This window comes from Simochromis diagramma, unplaced genomic scaffold, assembly GCF_900408965.1.
Source record: "Simochromis diagramma unplaced genomic scaffold, fSimDia1.1 OVJJ01000753.1, whole genome shotgun sequence".
In the NCBI taxonomy this organism is placed as follows: Eukaryota; Metazoa; Chordata; class Actinopteri; order Cichliformes; family Cichlidae; genus Simochromis; species Simochromis diagramma.
In genome coordinates, this window is record NW_024387523.1 from 11,640,901 (window position 1) to 11,664,728 (window position 23,828).

At 41.3% G+C, this 23,828-nt stretch overlaps 1 protein-coding gene across 1 annotated transcript; it reads right to left on the minus strand.

Moving 5' to 3' along the window:
* Window positions 1-1,783: 1,783 nt before the first annotated feature.
* Window positions 1,784-23,607, minus strand: tinagl1 (tubulointerstitial nephritis antigen-like 1). The gene is made up of 12 exons (XM_040020801.1): window positions 23,215-23,607; window positions 20,520-20,830; window positions 18,681-18,747; window positions 13,604-13,696; window positions 13,397-13,511; window positions 10,905-11,031; window positions 10,559-10,709; window positions 10,287-10,473; window positions 9,317-9,362; window positions 8,385-8,508; window positions 5,546-5,591; window positions 1,784-4,936 (listed from the first exon to the last, which is right to left on the minus strand). The coding sequence occupies exons 2-12, from the start codon at window positions 20,821-20,823 to the stop codon at window positions 4,769-4,771; spliced, it is 1,428 nt and encodes a 475-aa protein (XP_039876735.1). The 5' UTR covers window positions 20,824-20,830; window positions 23,215-23,607; the 3' UTR covers window positions 1,784-4,768.
* Window positions 23,608-23,828: the final 221 nt, after the last annotated feature.

A 23,828-nucleotide genomic window follows, 5' to 3' on the forward strand; every position in this document is an offset into this window, starting at 1 on the left:
TGAGAAGAACGCCAAGCTCCCAGACCGGGGCACACACCAGGGCAGGGTCCACAGCAAGCGATTGTTTTACTGCCTTTATCTTTACTAACTGCTTCCGTCTTTTTCTTGGTACTCATCCACTTCTCGAATCAGCTGAAAGGAAGAGAGCAGGAGCTGTTCAGGTAATGAATGCTTGGCTACTCAATGACGCAGAAACAATGGGAGAAATGTAAACAGTCGGTGGACAGATCCCTTGGTCCAAGTTTCCATACTTGGTCACACGTGGCTGCTGTAGAGAGAGAAGCTTTGTAATATTGTGTGCTTTTCTCCAGATTCTTTCATAACCCTCTGTGAACCTTTCACCCGAGTCAGGGTTTACAGTCTGTGGTATGACTTGGCAATTTTTTCAATTTTGTTTTTATTTTAAGGACTTAATACAGTCCTGCAATAAGACATTTTTATAGCAGCAGAGTGAAACAAAGTAACAGAGTAAAGGGTACTGACATATTTTTATTCATCTATCTGTACACACATTTAAGATTTAAGGTTAACATTAGTGTTTTGTTTTTGATTTGTAACCAGAATCAAGAGAGGTTTATTATCAAATGAAGAGGTTATTAAACTGGCAACTACACACGGTGGAAACACAAAAATGCAGGGGAGGTCGCCCCTCTAAGAGGTCTGCTCATAAATGTTTGCTGCTGTCACTGAGAGCACCTGGAAGGTTTTAGGTTTCACTGACACAACCTGATGATTTATGTGACATCTCTAGTAAATCTGACTTTGCAGACGTGTTATTTTTCTCACATCAAACATGCCATCCTTGTGCTGTCAGTCTGTTGGGGGATTTTGAAGACTTTTTTGTTTTGTTTTTTGGCACAAAGAGGCATCAAGAACAAGGCAAGGGGGTCCAACAGGTAATCAGAATATTTGATTAAAAAAGAAAAAGCAGTGCAGAAAAGTGGCATGCAAAATAGTGAGTACATTTGTAAATTAATGTCTAGCCACATTACATGAAAAGTGACGCTACACAAGAGCTTGAAATGTCTATTTGTACTGAATCATTATTTTTTAAGTGGTGAAAGAAGTATTCAGATCCTCCACTTAACTAAAAGTCATAATACTTAAAATATATATATATAGCATGAAGGTCAAGATCAAAATGTACTTTATATGTGCCCAAAATGTATGTAGGTTTAATGCAAAATCTTATCCATTAGATTATTGGATCAGAAACATTGATTCATTAATGGTCATGTCTCTTTAATGATGGCGATTGTCTAACAGTCAAACTTTATATTAACATGTGAAACAAATATAGTATAAACAGACATTCCGGTTTGAAATTATTGGGCCATTTTACAAAAAAGCTTTTTAGATAACAAAAAAACCAAAACATTAAAATACACATTCATATATTATTCTGAATTTTTTTTTTTAATGTTCTGTGGATTTTGGCTTCAAATTAAACAAGATGGAGCATATGAGCAAGAGCCAAACGTCTCTTTGCCCGGGTCGTCCACCGACTGATTAGTTATTGCCCTCGGAGATGGAAGAGTACGCTGACACAGCGCGACCTTATAAAAACTGTCCTCGTCCCACCCCGGCACATCGTGTGGAGATTCATCCTAAACACCCTGTGCCAGGTTCCTGCTATTGCTGCTCACTCATTACTTTCACCATCAGCTTATAGTCACGCGTGCACAGTAAGTATGAAACGAGACGTGTTTTTGATCGCTTCTCGGTCCCTGAATGCATCTATTTTTATTACACTGTGATATTTCAGGGGCAAGTTACATGGACGTGGTTTTAGAAAGACTTTATTAAGTAAGTGAACACTAATGTGGCATTTCACTTAGCAGACACAACACGAGACAAAGAAATAATGAAACATTTCACAGGCAAATAAAGAAGAAAAAACTATATAATTTAAACAACTTGTATAAATAAAAGTCTACACAGCAGTGAATATGAAATGGTTCATTTTACACTAAATACACATTTTCTGAGTGAAAGTCTGCTGCTCGTGTAATTGGAGAAAGCATTTTGGTTAAAAGTAGGATCAGTTTCTGTGGCACATATTTGGAGTTTGCAGTGAACCTTCTACAACTGTAATTGGTCCCATATGAACCTTGATAATATATCAACAAAATCACAACGTTAACTTTTTGAACATCTTCATGTGATAAGAGGGTTTTTAATATTTTATGTTTTCTATATATTCAGTGTCATCTATTGCATTTTGGTTAAAGCTAACAACTAATCCAAAGAACCACTAAGTGAACGTAATGCAGGGAAACGAGCATGATGACAGGTTTCTGGTCAACAGAAGAAAAGAAAAAAAAAATCCAGCTTTGGTCAAATTCCACTGCTCTCTCTGCTTTTTTGTTTCTTTTTTTAAATCAAGCCACTGATATGCACCTTTTCACACTGAGACCTGTTACTGACAGGTAGCAAGGACTACAACACACCTATATATAACAATTTAGCAGCTAGCGGCTTTTATTAAATCAGTCCTTCCTCCCGTGTAAAGGATTTGTCCACAAGCAAAAATGTAGACTTGATTGATCCTTCTTTGTGTTAATGACATAATCACTTCCACCCCAGGACAAGAAGCCCAGTTTCATACTGTTTTTGGTGTATTTTTATTTACTGTCAACCTCCTGTGCAGCTCATGTCTCTTGATCCTTTCTGGAAAGCAACGATTCTTTGTGGGGGGATTGTTTTGTTGTTGTTGTTGTTTTTTTTTACAATGAATGAGGAACACGCAATCAACTGCTAATCTCTACCCTCTCCACCACATTGCACATTGCTTGAGCATCCAGACATTTCTCTTTGCTTTTATATTCATCCGCCAGTTCACGCCTGAAGCAATCAACGGAAAGGCCTTAAAGATCACAAGACGTGAAGATGTAAAAAATGAAAAATCCTTTTGAAATTGTTACTGAAGCAAACCAGGGTGTAATTTCAGGCATGCGGTAATAACACGCTGTGCTTTGCTTTTCAAGTGAGTCTATGATAACAATGAAACTGAAAAGAAAAACATATATTTCAAATGGAGCTAGCTCAGTTTGATCTTACAGTTCCAGCAGAAAACAATAAAAAAAAAAAAAAGTCACAACAAATAATGAGAACATAAAGTCATACAGCTCATCTGTTGAATCCGTGTTACAGTGTTACTCTGAAGTGGCTTTATATGTTTATTACCTATCAGATGCACGAAGCTAAACACAAACAGCGCAGCGCAGACTGGCCTTTAGCAGCATTATCGCACGTCGCTCAAGCTACTCGCCGTGTTCAGTTTCAAGAATGCAGAAGAAGAAAAGCAACGGAGTCATGAGGGGGTTAAGAGAATTTCTACATACAGTACACTGTAAAACAAGTAGTTAAAAAATGTAAATGTAACTGCCGCAAAAGAATAAAGACATCTTTAGCTCAAACTGTAACAGTGTACACAGAACAGAGTACATTAAGAACATTATACATACTTCCTATTTTCTTCTGCAGTGATCAACTCTGTTTTATTTTTGTGTCTGTTTTTTTTTTTTTTAAGTAATACAATCTTTAAACTCTGCAGACATCAGTTTTTAATTTAGTAAAATATTAGGACTGGGGAAAGCAGCATGGCTTTTTAAATCTTAATAACTGTCACAGAGACCTAATTTTATCTCTGCCACACACAAAAAAAAAAAAACAACCCAAAAGACAAATTATCCACAAAGTTTGACTTAGTAGCTCAAAACTCAAAAACTTGGCATTTTGGTCACGCTTTTTAATAATGTCACACTATTCAGGATTAAGAAGATATTAGAAAGTGCTTGATTCACCATTTATATAGTAAATATAATAGATATATTATGATATGATCATTAGTATAATTATGCTATTACCAGCAGTGATATCTGTGCATGGTGTTAACACATCTGTATTTATAAATGACATAATAAGGAGGAGTAAAAATATATAAATGATGAATTAAGCACTTGCTAGTAGCGTACTAAAGAGCCAGGATTGTGCCTGTTTCATTGATATTTCTTTAAAAGATTTCATAGTTTTAGGAGGAACTGTGACTTTCCTTGTAATCTTACACTTTTAAGTCACCTTGTGTTTCCAGTGTCAGATTCTACCTTTTTACTGGAATGTGTGAGAAACCCTACAGCCTCCAGCTACTAACTCTTTACAAGTGCCCTCTCTGAAAACAAGAGAACGGGTCAAGCTACGCCTCTGTTTAGCTGACAGGTAAATGTCAGTAAGGTCAACAGTGATATATTATAGAGTTACATGGTTTAGAAGGGTGTGTCTTTCTAAAGGTGTCTCACATCTGGTATTTTAGCTCTCAGATTCCCTCTTTTCCAAGCCTGTCTGGTTATTACAGGTTTTGAGTTAGAAAAAACTGAAGAATAAAAAGATCACATCCTTCGTCGCCAGACATGATAATGCTTCACCAGATATTATACTGGGGATTCTGGGATGTGTGGTCTTTGGAGCAGTAGGTACCTGAGTTGCCTGATTGCAAGGCAAAGTAAAAGAACTTTAGCTTAGTTTGTCTTAGTTTTTGGTGCCATGAATCTTGAGATACACAGTCGTTCTATTAAAAGGCTACAGAGGGTGGAGAACAAGGTTCTGTATCGATCCCCAGAATAAACTAAGGTGTAAAAAAAGAGGACTAGGGCTCACTTTATGGCCAGTAGAGGGGATGCGATGGCCTGCGACGCAGCTGCATAGAAAGACCAACTGTAGTTTGGACAATAATACAGGTTTTAATAGGGTTTTAAGATCTGCAGTGTCTTTAAATGTGCCTGCGGTGATGGTGGTGATGGTGGTTGTGCATGTCTTCCATTGAGATTCTGCCCCACGCGCCGATCACAAATGTTTCAATCTCACACTCGTTTTCCCCACGAGCGATCCGGAAGTAGCCGTTTTCACCCCAGTTCTTTCCCCAGGAGTTGGCAGCAATCTGGGGGAAATAAGATCACACTAACTGTAAAATACAATAAGACTTAAAGATGACAAGGTTTTATTTACTTTCCCCTACACCTCACCAATCAGGGGGAAAAAAAACAAACAGCTTTTTACAACAGACTTTTTATTTTAATATCGAATAATCACTTATAGTAATTAAGATACTGTTTTTAAAATTTAATCATATTGAAAAGAAGCTTTAACTGTTTAATCGTTAAAACATATTGCCTGTGCTACAGCAGCAGGGTTTTTCAGTCAATCTTTTTAAAAGGGACCTATTACACTTTTCCTTATTTCCTGCTGCTCAGTTTGAAACTCATTTTCTACTCTTGTGTCGAGCTGACATCAGCCTGAAACAGACATCCTTATATGATCATTTCAAGCTGGGATGAGGACTTGCAAACACTATAAGAACTCAATTTGTGGAAGCCAGGAGAGGGGCAGCCAATCAGAAAACAGCAGCCTTTTAGAGTGGGAGGATAGAGAGTAGATTTAAAAGTAGTCATTTTTATTTTAAGTCTAAAAAACAAAAATAAGGAGCTGGAAATAAGCACAATAGGCCACCTTGAACTACTGGTAAAGAAGGTGTAAAGTGAAAACTTACCCAATATTTTCTTGATGTTCCATCAACATTTCTCTCTTCTCCCCACCTAGTGCACAGATCAGAGATTATAGTGAATTAAAGCGCATAAAAATTAAAGTATAGCTACGTCTTATTAGAGCTGTAAAAAGTAATTTAAGACATGTAATGCATTACTTTGCCTCAGATGTGCTCAGTGAAAAGCAGATATGCAGGGTTCAAATGTTTAAAAAAAATAAACTTTCCCCTTGTTAACAACATCTTGAGTATTTATAGCTGGACATCATTTTGTTGCACTTTTGCATTCCAATACAAAGAAACACGGAGTTCCCCTCTTCATCGGGCGTAGGTCACAGGGAAGAGGAACAGCACCTCAGCTTCGTCAGAGCACCAACACTGCAAAACACGAGCAGCCCACAGGGACACTGAACTTTATCTTTACCTTCTCTGGTGGCTGTGGCTTTGTTCTCAGGAAACCCTGGCAAAGGTCCATAAATTCCCATCATGCCATACACTTTGGTCTTAGCGTAGCTGCTGCCAACCCCTGCCGTTTCTGCTCGTCATGATCAAAACAGTCCTAAAGCCAATTCCCATCCTGTTTTTCCACACCCGGCCTTTCATTTACCAAGAGATTCCCAGTCCGCAATCGGTTGTTATCTTTTATAAAGTAAAGGAATGCTGGGAAATACACTGGACGGCCTCAGGCCCTGCCAACTCAGAAGCCTGCCACCAAAACACTGGCAAACTGTGCCAGGCTTCATTCAGCGAGTGACTTTATTAGGCCACTACTCTCCCAAGTGGATTATAACGTCACATTGACCAGGAGCAGACACATTAAAAGCAGCTGTGTAAATACAACATCCCAGCCAGCGTCTAAAGTAGACCCTGGCTGGTGTTTGTGAGCATTGTTCACACCTGTATACAAGTGTGTGACCCCGTGTTTACTTGTGTGCATATTTATTGGTATAGAGACAGGCAGACAGAATCGGACCACTGCTGATCTCTTATCGGTCTTCCAATCAACTCACTTGCTCACTTGGGGACAATGATGGACATGCCCCTGTGCCCATGTACCCCCGCCCTTGCCCAGCGCCCCTCATCCCAGCTCTGACCTCTCCTCTCGGGCACTGATCCCCCTCTCTCTGTCCAGTGCAGTCAGGATCAGCACCCCAGACAATGCCCTTTCCGCCACAGTGGACCTCAATGCTATCTCCACAAACTTTCCCAGGCCCTGGGCTTAAATGAATACACAGCTATGGGATTTAGCCTATGTAAACATACTGAAGCCTGTGGCTGGCAGGTTTGGAGCTCAAAACAGTGCCTTTCACAGCCTCCATCCATCCCTAAACCTGCACCGCAGCTAAAGCCACATCCAGCCAAACCACATCCAAAGCAGTCAGAAATCACAGTAGTTGTAGAAGGAGGCTGTATCTTCATCCTCACCATCATCTCACACTGTGCATACCTCCACAGTTTACTGACAATGAAGCTGCAGAGAAGTAATTACACTCCAGAGGGTGTGGTTCTAACACGAGCGTGATAAGCAAACACGAATGCACTTGAAGAAAACTGAGAAAACTGTATAGGATTTAAATAAGCTAAGTACAGGTTGGAGGATGAGAAGTGTTTGGGTTTTTTTGTTTGTTTGTTTGTTTTTTTATCCTACATGTGCTTATGCATGAAAGAAAAACTACAGACCGTGAAAGCTTCGAGTAAAGAGATTTGTGTTTTATCCTTATCAGATAAAAGCAGAGAAGTTGCTTCTGTCATAATGCAGGACTTGCATGTTTGCTGTTTTTTGACACTCAGGTAAATGTTTACCTACAGTATGACACAAACCCACACGTCATTGGATGAATTAGCCGGTAATTGGGGTTTTATTATCTCACATAAAAACTGGAGGAGCCGGGGATCGATCAGACAACGTTCCAATTACTGCCCATCTCTGACAGTCAAATGTTACCAAATACCAATTACTCAGAACCACTGTCACAGTTTAAAAATGTAAACTGAGCCTTGAGAGTGCCAAATATATCAGTGACATATGTCAAAGGCAGCTGGATGAACTACAGCCTGTAAAATATTTAAAAGCAAAGAGCGGTTTATTCATCTTAAAGGTCAGAATATTTAAAAAAAAAAAAAAAAAAACAAACCATAAAACAGTATCAGTCTGTCTGGAGTTTAAAATGATAAGAGGAATATTTTGGCTTAAATGTTAAGAGGAGTAAAAGAAAGGAAGTGGGACAGTCTGACGGCCAGATGAAGAGTGATGATGGAGACATCACAGAGCCAGAGAAACGCACGGCAGTGGGTGTGGGCAGGCAATCCAGGTGCGTCAGCCGTCTACCTGCCTGCATATTTGCGGTTGTTAAAGTGACTAGATGGGGGGGGCAGGGGGGGCTGTCTGGGGCAGATGAAGGAGTGGAGCCAAGGTGTGTCTCCGAGAGCAATAGTCTGGAAGGGAGGGAACGCTTATTCACAAGCAGACAGCTGGCTGTGTGCAAACACACGTGCAAGTGGAGCTTTGAATCAAACCCAGTACCAACAAGGACTCAATTAAAACCCTGATTCATCCTTATTAAACAACTTCTGAAGAGATAGGGCCACTGCTAAGCATGTAGCAACAGTTAAACCAGACACACTCTGGTTAAAGATGTAGAAAAGGTGAAAGCTTTTGTCTAAACAGGAGTCAGGTAAAGAAAAAAATAAAAATAGAAAATTAAAACCTGGTGAGTTTATTTTAAGCCCAATCAGGTCTGTATAAGCATGTCTCCGAGCCACGTTGTGACAAAGCATGTTGGTTCGCTAAATGGGGGCAAAAATATGAACTGTTTTGGATTGTCTCGGTATTCTGGTAACTTACCCGGTGATCCTGACTGAGTGTGTGCCATGTTTGCGGTATTGCGGTGGTTTAGTGAAACTGGCATCTGTGTGTTTGTAGATCCCAGTCTTATAGACAAAGAAGTCCTCGTGGACCTCCATAATAGCTGCAAGAACAAACAAGCACGGAGAATTAGAAGGTGGAAATAACCTGCATGAGTACGCGCGCGCGCGCACGCACACACGCACACACACACACACACACACTTTGATTAGCCATTTCCCAAAACTATTAAGCAATTTCACCAAACAAATTCTGATTTCCCCCCTGAGTCACACACCCAAACATCAGAGCAGGTTTGTGTGCGTGTGTCAGTGTAAGCTGCACATCTAAGCTATGTGTGACTTTGTTTTTCCAGCAGCTGTTTATGGATAGAAGAAGTTTTTAAAGCTGTATCAGCACTAGATGCAGTGTTCCCTGGTTGAGAATATAATGCAAACTTTCACTCTTATTAGAATCTCTTCAGCAGACACACACAAAGGACCACACACACTCATGCAGCTCTCCACGACTTTCTCAAAACTCTTCCTCCCTGGACTGTTGAACAATAAGTTGGCACACGCTCCCATACACACACGCACACATCCTTCGACACGTGACTCCTTTATTCAAGTGTACTTGAAGGCATTCCAGATGGGCTCCAGGCAGCTAGCCGCGCTAATATAGCAAAGTCAGATCAACCCTAGCAAGCTGCGGAGGCCGCTCATTTCTGACGGGGTGACTGGGGTCAGAGTTAAAACTCTGGTTAAAACCATTCAGATGAAAAGGTTAAATATGACATCAGTCTAGGTCAGATACTTCAAGCTGTGTGTGTTTTAATTCGTGAAAAGTCACACCCACGTGGGAGCAATGTTGACAATAAAATACAAGCATATTTAAGGAAGACATACACACACAGAAAGGCATTGCGTTACCTTGCACGGGGCCATTATCCATAACCTCCTTCATAATCTCCTTTTCCTAAGTGAGACGATAGAGAGAACGATTTATAGGCAAAGGAGAGTGAGACAGACAGAATGATCGTTACATGTCAGTGAAACGGAGAGGATGAAAACAACCCCCTGGAAGTTAAAAGTCAGATAACAAGATTGAGTTCAGCAGGGCCCCTTGGTCTTAATGCCTGGCTTATTGACTTCACAGGCTATCAAGAGACAGGAACAACAGGCTGTAATGATTTTGAGAAGCATTAGCCGTCACTTAGCCCTGACGGATAGCTTCTGGTGAAACCACATGTTGGCTGCTGCTCAGCGGTTGTCTGATTTGCAGAAGATCCATGCAGCAGCGTGGAGACACCGCTTCGGGAGGCAGTTTGTGCAAATGTTACATGATACTAGTGCATGGGTTGCAGAGAGGGCGGGGATAATGTCTCCATGAAGTCATTTAGATTCATCCACCCATATTAGCAACCAAAATAGAGATATTTTACGGTTTTTATTGTTCGACTGAAGGATGGGGGCTTATGTAACTCACTTCTGTCTCTGAGCAGAAAGTAGAAACACTAATATGAGGAGGAAATCTCATTTCGGATTAACCCGCTGGTCCTGAAATGATAGCAGACAATGAGTGTTGTCTTTAAATTGGTGTAATTCACTCACTGCGGTGTTTCTCAAAGACAGCCTTTCTAAGTCATCGTACTAGAATAGTTTATAATTTAGTTTTATACACAAAGCTAACTCCTCAGTCCTGAATCCTACCTCCTGAGATATGGAAAACAAGTGGGTAAAAAAAAACAAACAAAAAAAAAAGCACATCCCACTGCCCTTCTACAATCTCAGACTCATTCCCAGATGAGCCAGGCACACCATGGCTGATCAGTGTAGTTTTGTGAGCGAGAGTGGATGTTTTTGTGTACACTTGTGCTTTGTGCAGCTTTCTTTCACTTACGTTGGATGAGAGCCTGTAGGGCGGCGTGGACTGGTAGATGTCGTTGTGGTAGTTTTGCGTGTTGGGACATCGCTGCGTGGCTTGCCTCTTCCCCCGTCCAACCGAGCGGCTCTGCATCATGCAGCGACCCACCTCTGCCGGCGTTTGCTGCGGAGGTTGATATGGGTAACAGTCTTCTGTCACAACTCTGTCGGGAGGGATGGGAAGATGTAAGTCACCCATCATTCATTCACGAGCAGTAATAACTTTGTCTGAGATGAAGGGGGGCTTACCCCCTACGCCGAAGATACCACCAGGCTCCATCTATGCGTCCTCCGGCACAGCCTCCCTGGTTGCGTGTGTCACAGGAAATAAGATTTTGGGGAGACAGCCGAGGAGTCATGTGGCCCATAGACTGGATGGAGATTCTGTCTGATGCCACAGCTGGTGGCAACAAAGCAAACGCATAAACACGTAACTAAAATTTCATGGTGGAAGCTTCACTTCAAGAAGAAACTTGAGAACTAAAGAACTTCTATTTCCTAGAGTTCATGCACGCTTGCATGTGACACATTTTAAGGATATTTCCCTACAGTTCCCCCATTAGCCCTACAGATGTCATTTTCCCTAAGACAGCACCTGCTGTTGAGAAGGCCCAGGAAGCAGCGCAGTTGCCCTGATCCAGCGGTTCGTGAATCTTCCCCGGCCACTTCTCTGCTGAATTGAAGTAGGGCGGCAGATTGTCGGTCTGAGGATCCATGTTCATCTGCAAGAGGGAAAGAAGTTTGTTCGTTCTTGCTTCAACTCCATCTTTTGAAGCAACCCACGAAGAAAACATTTATAGTTCTCAGTAAAAACAGTCATTATTACCAACTGACAGTCCAAGATGTGTGACATGAATTTATAGGGAAAAGAAAGGAAACGGTATTTAAAAACAGCCTAACATTTACGTGCAGCAGCTCGGGTTGCTTGAATGTGGTGTCAGGTGGTGTAGTGCAACTGTTTGGCCACAGCAGAACACAAACTGAAGGGTGCAATTAAAATACTTGTGGGCAGCTTCGTAATACAAGCTTGGATCATGGGCAGATTACATAGGTCTGCTAATCAAAGGCCACATTTTTAAAAAAAAAAAAAAAAAAAAAAAAAAAAAAAGGATTTCTTTACAACCATTTGAACCAGAATCCATTTCTAACGTTGCAGAATAGACAGGACCCTCTGAAGCCACTCCTCTTTGTGAAACAACAAGTCTCTTTGGTTATATTAGGGTTTCATCATGATGATAAACTTCTGTTATAGAGTGTAACTGTCTCCCTGATAGAGCGCTTTCACTCAGACGTGCTCCATCATTTAATCGCCAGCTATTGTCGGATGCTCTCTTCATATCTCCTGGTATTATGTGATGAACATACACTACAGATAGCTTCATCTCTCTCTCTCTGACAAAGACTCTGGCTGCCCGTGGTGCATTCCACTGCTTAATAGTGAAGCATTCAGAGCACAGACGGCCACCTGATACATCACTAAGGAATGTGCTGCTGCTCAGAGATTTGGAGCTCTGGCAGGTCAAAGTGCAAAAAAAGCACCTGATCCAAAAGGCATCTAAAATGTTGCATTAAGTGCGTTTGACACGAGTCTGCAGAAACAACAGGAAAGGGGAGAGACTGAGAGTTTTGTGAATGGGCTGTGATCTGATTTGTGGCACAGGCAGGCACACGCTGACGGCGGAAGGAGTAGGGGGTGTTACAAAATTTCGAGGTGGAATGAATGCACGCAGGGCAAAGTGGGGATGCGCAGACCCAAGAGGAAGTCTTGTCTTTATTCTCAAAGCCGCCACCATCCTTTCCGTCTTCTCTATGTGATGTTTTGGTTGCGTCTTATGTAATCTTTCTGGGGTAAAATGTAAACAAAGACAGAGCAGGCTGAGGTCTCCAAACAGAGAGGCCGTTACATACCAGCAGGCCACCATAATTAAGTGAAGCAGGTTTTGATCAGTGCTCACTTGTTTGTAATAGGTTTCAAGCGTGCAAGAGCTTGTAAGAAAAAAAGAAAAGTAAAGATATGAGTAACTTTTTCTTTTTATTCTCACCTGTCTGTAAAACTTCCTGCTTCCACCCACATCTCTCCTCTTTATGTCATACACTCACACAAGTGGGAAACAGTCTGTGACTAATTCAGCATATGTTCCTATCATGACTAGAATAGAATACAGAATAGAAACAATAGTTCTTTAAATTCAGCGTTGATCAAATTTCATATACTCCGATTTTAAAAACTATTTCTATGTAATATTTCAAATGTCTGTGTTTAAATGCAAAAATAAGCAAACGATGTATACAATACCAATCGTTTCTGTTGCCAAATATTAAGAATATTATTTCTGTAAATCTCTATGTTACTTTTTTCCTGCTATTCATGAGTGAAGAAAGACATGATGGTCCAGCCAACCAGTAATCCAACGATTCACTGTTTAGGGAACCTGAGTACCGGTATGCACGCTAACCACTTGGTTATCAAATCACTCCATCATACAATTTTGAAAATATCTAAAGACATCATTTTGGTTTTCTCTCCGTAGTTGTAGTATTAGTGGAATCAGGAAATGAATGATATGTTATCCGTATGTTATGCCTTTTGTCGTTTTTAAGTGGAAACTGAGAGTTTAAGAAGTTACACCTAGTGGCGACCAGTACAGTTATATTCTTACAGTTCCTGTATGGATATAGCAAGGGCACCTAAGTGAATTTAATTTAATGTAAAACTCAGCCAACAGCTCAATGTGTTTTATATTGCAAAGTAAAGATCCTACAATATTAGAAAGAAATCCCAGCAATCACACAACCTTCTATGAGCAAGCATCTGGTGAAAGTGGGAAGGAAAAACTCCCTTTTAACAGGAAGAAACCTCTGGCAGAACCAGGCTCAGGGAGGGGCGGAAATCTGCTGCAACTAATTGGAGGAGAGAGGAAAAAGAAGAAAGGGCAGAGAGAGGCAGGACAAGAGCCAGACTACAGGTGAGAGATTTAAATAAGGAGTCCAATCAGTGAAGTTTTGTATCTAAGCCTTTAGAAAGTTCACCCATATATTTATTTTCTAACGATGATTTGATGATTCAATGAACGAAGAGTCCTGTACCTGAATCTCATTCATGTTCATGACTGTTCTTGATGGTCTTTGTGTGCCCAGTCGGTAGCGGATGCCTTCGTTTAAAGTCATGCCATACAACTCACTGTAGTTAGCTGCCCTCCACCTAAAAACAATATGAAAGAGGCAGAAATCATATGTGTTTTTAACTACAAACAGTGTATTGTAAGTACGTGTCTATATTTATTAGTTTCTTACCCATAGTTTCCTCTGTTGACAGCTTGGATAATGTCCGGCTCAATGAGACAGGCGTTCTGCTCACACTCCCAACGTCCAGAAGTCCCACATGTGCTACAGGAGAGAGAAAAAAAAAGTTAGTAGGGGACATTCAAAGAAACTACAAGTGCCTGAAAAAATGTGTATTTTTATGCTACAGTCACTAAAGTCTATTAAACAAAGGCAAGTGAGCAGAGGCTGAGTGGATTTCCCAAATAAGACATAAATTGAAAGAAGAATGTTAGCAGCCGGAAAAGGCTGGAGAAATTATGGAGTGGGATGGTTAAAAATAAAAAGCTTAGATTATTCAGCCTTTTAAGGCTGCAGAATGCAGATCCGTTTTTATTCGGCAAAATGGAAAATAAGTGAGCAGGATATTAACGATGACACACAGATGTTTACTTTGGAGATGCTCAGAAACAGAGGATTTACTTTCTGATGACTTACTGCCGAGAAGTGTGCCTTTGTGTGTTTGCGTGTGTGGTAATACAACATCAGAATGGAAAGGCTTTAAAAAAAAAAAACCCAAACACACATATATCTACACAAGCAGTCCCCATCGCTATCACGCGTATTATAGTTGACAATTTGCAATGCACAGGTAGCCCTCCTGTATGTGTGCTCCCCTCCACCCCAATCATACCTCAGTCAGCAGTATTCCTCACTGGGTTATCGCTTCAATCACTTGCCTCAAAGCTGAGATAATGCAGAGTGGATCTGTTCAGTGTTATCTTTTTACTTGTACATCCAGTATGCACCAGTGGGTGTTTTAGTTATTTCTAATATATTTTCATGCACATGACATGTTTCAGATTATTATTTTAAACAGAAAACCCCCGCACAAATCCTGCATAAATGAAACGGAGAAAACAACTTCATATTTCCCTATGAAACATAGAAAAGCACGAAAAAGAAATGCATTCTCAAATGTATTGCAGATTTTCACTGATAAATGTATTATTGCTACTTATTAATATTAAACACACTTTATATGTCTTAGAACCATTGCCTGTTTTGTGCAAACCTTGTTTTATACATGCTATAAATAGCTCTGTGTAGCATACGACACATTGAGCTTGCTCGTGTTTTTGTTCTTGTGACAAACTCAGTTTTAAACATACATCAAATGTGCTAAAACTATAAACTGCCTGTGCAATTTTAAACAGACGGATCCACACATGAGTAGACGGTAAAATCTAGACACTTAATTTAAACCTAGGTGACATATACATTAAAACAAAACCAGGAACATAAAGATAAAGCAGCTAAAGTTCAACTGCTAGTCTGGCAGGGAACAGCGGAAGCGTATGAGACAGACAGGTAATTAGGTGATAAGACACAGTGAAACAAGACAGAGGGCTGTAAGTAAAGCCAACAGAAGTGAAACAATGTGATCTTAAAGTCAAATTGAAACAGAAAGAAGAATGAGTGTGTGTATAAAGTGACTATATTTTTGTTTTTAACAGTCACATGATCAGCAGCAGTGTTGAGGATGTGAGCCAAACAATAACAGGGGTGTTTCTCAGATAATTATGTAGCTAGCATGAATTGTGCATGAAATGTTTTACTACCCAGGACCATCACTAAACAAATGCGATGTGTGTGACTGAAGAGGAATTTGACCTCTTCAGTCACACAGAAACCCGTGGACGGTATTCCCCTCTCAAATGGCTCACTTTCCTGCTGGGACACATGTGCCACGTTCATGTTACATTAAAAGGTTACACCAGTGTGTTTCTGCTCAGCATCCTACAGGGACCATCTGATGGCTTTTGATTGGTTCAAAGCAACTGTGACCTTTCACCTCTTCCACCCTCCAGCAGGAACAGAGGTATGCAGCAGCACAGTGCCAGTAGGTCTGCGATAAACACACAGGGATAGGCTTGATTTATGGAGATTGAGGGACAGAGTGGGACTGAATATAAAATATAAGGGATGTGAGGACATATTTAACATTCCCCGTCACAGTCCCAATTTAAGATCTACTCGCCTGAGAGAGCATGGATAACAGCTAGACAACACAAGGTGTAGTATCTGGCCATTGATGCTTCCAGATCAGTCGGAGCAGAGCCATGTTTGTGTGTGTGTCTGAAGATACGGCGCATCTACAATATCTGAGCAAATAAATAAACTTAGAAAGTCTATGCTGGCATTGGCTGTTGTCCCATCTGACATAACGAGCCAACAGACGAAAGCAGCTGCCAAATCAAATTAGAGATCAACTGTTCCTTCAGACTGCTACCCCAGAGACCATCTTTGAAAGGAGAAGTCGCCGAGGTTCAGATCTTTCGGGACAGATAACATGTTATCGGGATGGCAGCAGATCTGTAAATAACCAGATTAGCTAGAAATCCCATTAACAAGACAAAAAGCTGACACATACTGTATTACACGTTAACACTCACAACAGTAAATATAAGCGCAGGCTGAATACACGACACTTAGTCTGTTCTAAAAACCAATCTGCGGATGATTAATTTTGTGCTGCACAGACAGATGATGTTTATACTGATTGTGGTGCTGATGTCAAAGTGCATTAAGTGCAGCTGTTAAACCAGTTAGTCATTAGAACAGTTTCCCTTTCCTGTTCAAATCAGTAAAGAAACATAGGCGGTACAGATAAGAGGGTGCAGGGGCGCTGCTAATGAGAGCCTCGGGAGGGGGAAAAGGGCGAGAGCCGATTTCTGAAAGAGCTGGGAGGACACGCATTTGGGAAATTAATAAGTGGAGGGAGTGGGAGTAGGAGAAGCATGTCCGCGTGTATCCGTCCGAGCCTAAGTTGTGGCGCAAATTTTCAAACTCCTGTGTGTATTGGTTTGATAAGCACGTGTGAGAGCACATGATACCGAGACTCTCTTGTTTTCAGAGCGAACGGGGGAGTTAGCACATTATTGCTGGTTTTTAGGAACTGGAACACCAGAGGCTATTTTTAAACAACCTCCACAAGTCTTTCCTCAAGATAAAAATAGGACCCCCGCCCTTTATCAACTTCCATCAACTGTATTCCTTTCTTAATTGCTCCCGTGATAAGACTGAGTGACACACACACACACACACACACACACACACTTTAAAGAGCAACAATTGACACAGACGTGAGAAACCAGCGTGGAGGACAGATGCGGAATTCAATTTCCGCTGCTCCTGCTTTCACTCACTTAACCTCCCTCCAGACTCTTGGGAACTACTACACAGCTCCTTGACTGCAGCTTATGTCATGCAGAAAAATGGCAGCCGTCGCACACGGGCTCTGTTCCCCTCAGGGTGCTGAAAATTACTGAGACAGAGATACTTTCCTGTCACTTAGAGTTAATCCACAATGCTCTTTGTAGAAGCTCTTGACTTCATGTCACGGTAGTAAAGTGAATTAGAAACACACTGAATTGGAAAAATAATGCAGGACTGCCAAGGAGATTTACTCAAGGAGTCAATTACAGAGAGCTGTATTACAGTGTGCAGACTTATTATAATGTATTCAAGCAGAGTGGTTTTCTATCTCTATTGAAGTAGACTCAAACTCAACTGGAAAACTGTTTCAGTTCAGATTCAGTCTATCAAGTCACGTAGAAAGGCAAATGCAAACCTCTCTTCTTCCCTAGGGAGAAAAATAATTCGCATAAGGGCTGTCTAAGCTTACCACTAGGCTATCCTATAATTTATAATAACAGAAAAGCCTTTGGAGGACAGGCAGTAGAAAGTTTGAAAACAAGGATCTACACCTCAAAAACATGACATGAAGCAATGATTTTGAGTAAAATGCAACTCAAATATATAAAATCAAAGGTGTATTTATTCAAATAATTAATCATTAAGGGAAAAAATGCTTGATATACACTCAGCTACAGCAATCGAGTTAATTATCTTTTGTGCTCACGTACAAAATTACATGGGAAATTTACATGTTATCAAATTATTTAAAGTCAGCATTTTGGGGCATAAATACATTTCTGAGTGTGTAACAGAGTGCTTAGCAGGTGTGGTTTGTAGACTATATACAAAAGATGAACACCATGAAATCCTTTGGCTTGACTGAGAGGTGTCAATAGACCAAGTAGCCTAAAAATACCCTGCTTTTTCTACTATTTTCCACCAGATGGGACAAAAATTTACAAAATAAACTGCTTTTGGTATCAAGTAACACTTTAAGCGAGGGATTGAGAGTAAAATCTGAAGTTGAACAACAAGACAGACATCTCTACAACTGGGCTTCTATTTGCAGCCAGAGCAGTCACCCCCTGCTGGCCATTAGACAGAGTGCAGCATTAAAACACAGATTCACATTTCAGCCCCAGAGGCTACAGCCATCTTTTATATACAGTTTATGATGGAGGTGTGATGGAGAATCACCAGAAGTTATTACAAGGAATCCTAAGGTGGAAATGATCTCTAAACAAAATATCATAATGAGCTGAGATATTTTATTTTTCAGGCCTAAAGTCATTTCTCCTATTTGGACAAACTAACACGGCTTATCTGTCATCTTATCTTATCTATACCTGCACATTTCTTACGGGCATTTAAAAAACTCAACAAAATTATGCACGCAGAGCTGGGCAGAAGGAGGCAGACAGAGTTTCAGGTGCAGGTGATGAAAGCTCATATGTGAATAAGGATCATGTGATCAGCGAAAGATTTTCACTCAAAACAAGGATATAAAAATGAATAATGAACATTACTCCACAAAGCCACCAGCATAGTTAGAAACACATGCTGTGCAAAGGCACATTTTGCAACCTACAGCTTCATTTTAAACTGTGCAAATCCCCACAGCTTTTAGGAATACCAAGCGCTGTACGTCAGAGAGGGAGTCAGAGAAACTTGATGGTAAAAACAGATTTTTCAGCTTTTGTAAAGCCAAATCCATAAAAAAATTCCCCTCCAAATTATAAAAAAATATTACATGCATATTTATATAATGTTTAGTGTTTACACAGGTAAAAAAAAAAAAACTGGGAACCTGAAAATGTTCGAACTTAAAGATACTTCAGGGGGAAATTAAAGGGAAAACCCTTGATTTAAAAGGCAGAAAGAATGCATGGAAAAGGCGGGGTGTACATACCATAAATTGCAATTTTCTTTGTATGTTTGCCCCGTCAAGAACGTGTTTCCATTTCTTTCACAGGTGCCTGAGAAAAGACAAAGAGTGGCAATTTAATATACGCAGGTTTGATGTGGCTAAACAATAAAGATCCTACCGCTAATCTCAACAAAAGCTACGCACAGTCTCAATCACTGAGACACAAATGAGACACATGCTGTACACGGAGGCTTAAAAGCACACATACACACTTGATATTAATAACACAGTAACCACATTCCTTCACTTGCAACCACAGTAAAAGTTAACAGCAACTAGTCTTAGCAGTAACACACAGAATATGTGAGGTCTAAGGAGCTCTAAGCCAGTAATCCTGTGTAGGAATGTGGCGTTAGCTTCTTTCCTGCCTTCCCAGGCTTCCCGGGCTCTCGTCATGCTTTAACCAGCTTACGCTCCACTGCACCAACTCTACTGAGATAGCATGGAAAGCCCCCACTTCCATCTATAATTAAACATCAAAAATTTTACAAAATTTGGGAGTTGCACACCCTGCGCTGTCACGACCCCAAAAGTGGCCCATCTTACTGGACTGTTAAAACGTTGGTGTTCTGGTGACAAGCTTACCTAAAGTGGAAGATGCTGTCAGAGGGGACTCCATGTGGAATTTAAGGCATAATCTGGCTGAGAATTTACAGTGTGAGCAGGTTTTCCCGGCCTCTGGTGTGAGGTCCCGTGCTGACAGTGTGATCTATGACTGATGCTCTCACAGCTGTCTCGCCCGGTCTATCGTAATTCAAATTACTGCAGAGCTTCGGCAAGTGGCAAGTTACACATTAATACAGAAGGAATGTGTGCAGACTGAACATATGCAATGGTTACCGTGACCGTATAGCATTCCTTCAGCGCAGACCGAGTGAAAAAAACAGTAGCAGTTAAGAGGAAAGACCTATCATAACAAGGTGTCTTTCAGTGGCTTCCCTCCACGCTGACTGTGTGATCAAACATGCTTGCGTGCACATGCTTGTACGTCGGACCTCCTGAGTGCCAAACCTTATCGAGCACGGCCCACATACCTGCATCGACCTCTCTAACTTTGTAGTCCCGTACCCATTGTCTGGCCGCATACCCCACATTCTTTCTCCTGACCTCCATTCATCCCTCTACACACCCCTCCTCCCACCGTCTCGGTTAATAAGAAGCCTACTGTTCCCTACGCTGCTCTCAGGTAGCCCTTTGCCTTTGCTGGCACATTTCACACTTCGGCAGAGAGGATGGTGCTAGAACTGTGAGGGAGTCCAAATGTAGTCAACCAACCAGTAACACAGGTGAACGAACAGGAGTTTAATCTGCAATACAATCAGATGCTATATGTAGATGATTTAAGGGACAGGGAACGTACAGATAATTATTATGTATGCTGAAATATAGTTTGACTTATTTTATTATTATTATTATTATTATTATCATTATTATCATCATCATTATTGTTATTATTATTAAATCCGTTATATTAATACTGTCGTTTACCCTCCCACTCTGTGATTAATCACACAGAGAAGAAATCAAAGAGACATTAGAAAGATCAAAGGTTTCTGTCCAAGTAAGAAACATTGGTATGATCACTTCATATAAATGCAGTAACAAGCTGAAGCTTTTAAAAGCAGGTATGTAATTCTAATCCATTTTCATCATATTAGGGGCATCACGCTGCTTTCCATCGTGGCCCAGCGTGGAGCTTGTCAGTGGGATTTCCTGCAGCTCTCTGACGGAGTTTAACTAACAAAGACATGCCCACACGCTCACACACATGGCTGCAACACTTTCTGATGCCCCCCAAAACACATTTGTACCTTCACATACCAATGAAAGGTGGCTGCACGCCAAGACAGTGACCCCAGAAGTCGGGGCAGCAGTCGGACACCGTGCGGTTGCAGAACAGGTCACAGTAGCAGATCGTGTCCAGGTACGGCACGGTGCACAGGTCGTCTCTGCCAGGACAGCAGCCTCCTCGTCTCTGGCAGTAGGAGCCGAATGGGTCTCTGATGCCGCCAACATGAAGTGGACTGGCAAGCTCCCTCTTGGTCCTTCTGGAAAGGATTCTGTCTGCAGTGCCTTCTCCCACCATCAGGAGTAGCACGGTCACAGTCAACAGGATGAGCTTCATGATAAACCTGCGACAGGGAGAGGGCAGAAATTTAACATTTAAGAGTTGTGGATAAAGCCAGTGTTATCCAAGGCATACCTCTGTATGATGCTCAAGAAGACACACTTAAAATGCTCCACTCTGCAGGGGGAAGAGCAGCAGAGTGTAGCAGAGTAATTGGGCATTACTGCTGCCAACTTCTGAGCAGTTCATATAAACAATGAGGCACACACACACACACACACATGCACGCACACACACACGGCAGATAAGTTTAAACAGACTTGGCAGCACATGGTTTAAATAGAAACCCATGTGATCCTTGGAGATTGTCTATTTATTTCCTCAACTTTCCTTTTAAACCGCCAAGACAAACAGCAGCTAAATATGAAAACACACAGCGTGATGGAAAACATCGTCTCAGTGGCAAAAGTTATGTTATCAAATATGTTGAACGGTGCATGATGGGCAGGTTCTCTGACATGTCTATATGCACATGTAATATCCTCAATGCCCACGTTTAGTCTGTTTGTCCCTGCTCAAGGTCTCGGGATTATTAAAGGTCAAACAATCCCACGCATTGTTTTTTTGTTTGTGTTGGTCTCAGGTCACTGGATAGGGGAGTCTCTGCAGGGTCGGACCAAGAGGAGGGCTCGCCCCCGCTGCTTACATAAACAGCATCATTAATTATCCAATCAGATCTCTCGGCACAATGGATCCTGTGCACATAAAGCACAGCTCCGGAAAAGGCCTTTGCTCTGCTGTTTTCTGCATGACTGTGCCTTTACTTGGTGCATACACACACACACACACACACACACACACACACACACACACACACACACACACAGTAACATATGGCAGCATGGGATGGGCAGGTCTTGTCCTTTACACAAGTGTTTTGTTGTGTCAGACTTTGAGCAGCAGTGCAATAAAACACCAGCCAGTCTGCTCATCATGCTGGTGATGTCTTTAGGTCAATCTAAAGCTAAAAAAAAACAAAACACTTCTGCAGAGATCATAATGCAGTTGTCTTCAGAGGCTCTTCTTTATCATCTGTAGCTTCTTTTCACATATTAGATTAGATTGTTAAGCTATAAGAAAGTATTTTGCTCAATTGCTTACTTAAATGAGACAGGATTTATAGATTTAGTCCATATTACTGTGTAAAATATCCTGTTAACACCCAATATTTCAATCATACGATCCTGAGAAAAAGATCTTAAAGCTTTCAGTAATGTCACAGATGGCATATGGTCCATCAGGGCTCCAGACAGCTGTAGCCAAGCTACTGATCCTCCACTTCAGCTACAGGACAGATGAACCCTCAGTAAGGGTTACCCGCTCACTTTCTAACACACACACACTATAGCGCATGGACACATAACACAGTGGCAGATGAGACATGCGGAGTCAGTGTCAGCAGCTTCAGGACCACAGTTATGAACAGTGAGTTCATAAATCAGAGCAGTATTTCATTCCACGGCAGCACTTTTTTTTTAAAAATGGGAACATTATAAACCACAAATACATTAATGCATCAACATACTTTTCATTTTTATGCTTCACTGCTAATGAACAAGAAATTAAAACCTATCATCCAGTGATTTGTGGTTAAAGTAACTCATACAACCTTTTCAGTAGCGAAGCAAAAGAACATCCAAGGCTAGAAATATTTTTTAAGAAAAAACACACACAAAAAAAACACAACAACAACAAAAACATAAAAACAAGGGCCAAATCTTGAACTGTAATTAAGGTGAACCAAACTTTTAGCTGCTTACACACGTGACTCGATCACTTTCCTTCCCAAGACTGAACTTTGACACATTGTTGCAACACCCAGCAGATAATTCATTCTTTAGTGCGTCTCTATAAAAGCCCTCTCAGCACCATTTTTCCTGTGTTACACAGTCCTGACTATTCTCTCAGCTGTTTGAAAAAACTGAAAAACATTAAGCTCGATTTTTAAGGGGGAGTGGGTTGGATCATGTATAACACCTTACAGGTGTCCAGTGAGGACTGCACCTCAGCAGGTGAGTGAAGAGATTACTGGTGTCTGGAGCGGCCACTCCACCTGAACCCAAAAACCCTCCATTAAAAAAAAAAAAAGACAAAACAGCCTTCCGTTGATATTAATGTAGCTCTAATGTGCCCAACACACCCTTAAGATACATATGTCGTAACAGCAAAGGCTTGACTAAACAATGCTCTGCAATACATCTAAGTAATTATACAGAGAAAGACTAAAAACATGGAAGGTGATGACAATCCTCTGAAAGAGAGCTTAAAAGTTTCCTCTTCTTCTGTTTAAAGTAACTTGATAATAGTGTAAGCCAGACTGTGACGCTCAGGCTGCACCTGCCTGAGAGCTGCTGCTGAAAAGTGCAGAGAAACAGAAACTGCTGTTACCTTGAGTTTAGAGAGAAATCCTGGTTTTGTAATCCAGTAAGAAACAGCTTATTTACTGCTGGTGTGCTGCTCAGGAAGTCCCTCACAGGTAGAGAGAGTTTAGGTAAAAGGTCAGGCTCCTTTTCTCTGTTCCAAACTCTCTCACAGGATCTGCTCTGTCAGTCTCGGTCTTCTCTATATACAGGCAACAAGCAAGCGTAACCACTCCCCCCTCCAGCCTCTGGCTTGTCCCCTGCTTCACTGCCTCTCCCTCAGCAGCTCACATTCACGCACTTTTGCCTTTCCCTGTGACTCCCACAGGTTGACTATCTCTGCATGCTTTTCCTCTTCTTATCAGACTGGAGCCTGCATAGTGAACTGGCTCTCTGTTCACGTCACTGCTTCTCTCATATTTTCTTCCCACTGTCGCTATCAGTAGCCATGACTTCCCCCTTCTTTATCTGCGACTTTTCCCCAATCCCCACACAGGGCCAAATCCACTTGAGGTGGACGCCATTGCACGCCCCCTAGCGGCCGCGGGTTGAGTAGCTCCACCTATCAGCCACGAAATTATGGAGGAGCCAGAGAGAAACCTCCCATCTTCTAGAAAGTTACAGAGGAGTCTCTGGAGATGC

What these genes read in the sequence shown, in the direction of transcription:
- tinagl1 (XM_040020801.1), bottom strand. Translation starts at nt 20,823, where the DNA reads ATGAAGCTCATCCTGTTGACTGTGACCGTGCTACTCCTGATGGTGGGA. An exon ending in AAAGAAAATTGCAATTTATG is followed by an intron (nt 13,697 to 18,680) that starts GTATGTACACCC and finishes TCTCTCCTGTAG; the next exon opens with CACATGTGGGACTTCTGGAC. An exon ending in GTCAACAGAGGAAACTATGG is followed by an intron (nt 13,512 to 13,603) that starts GTAAGAAACTAA and finishes TATTGTTTTTAG; the next exon opens with GTGGAGGGCAGCTAACTACA.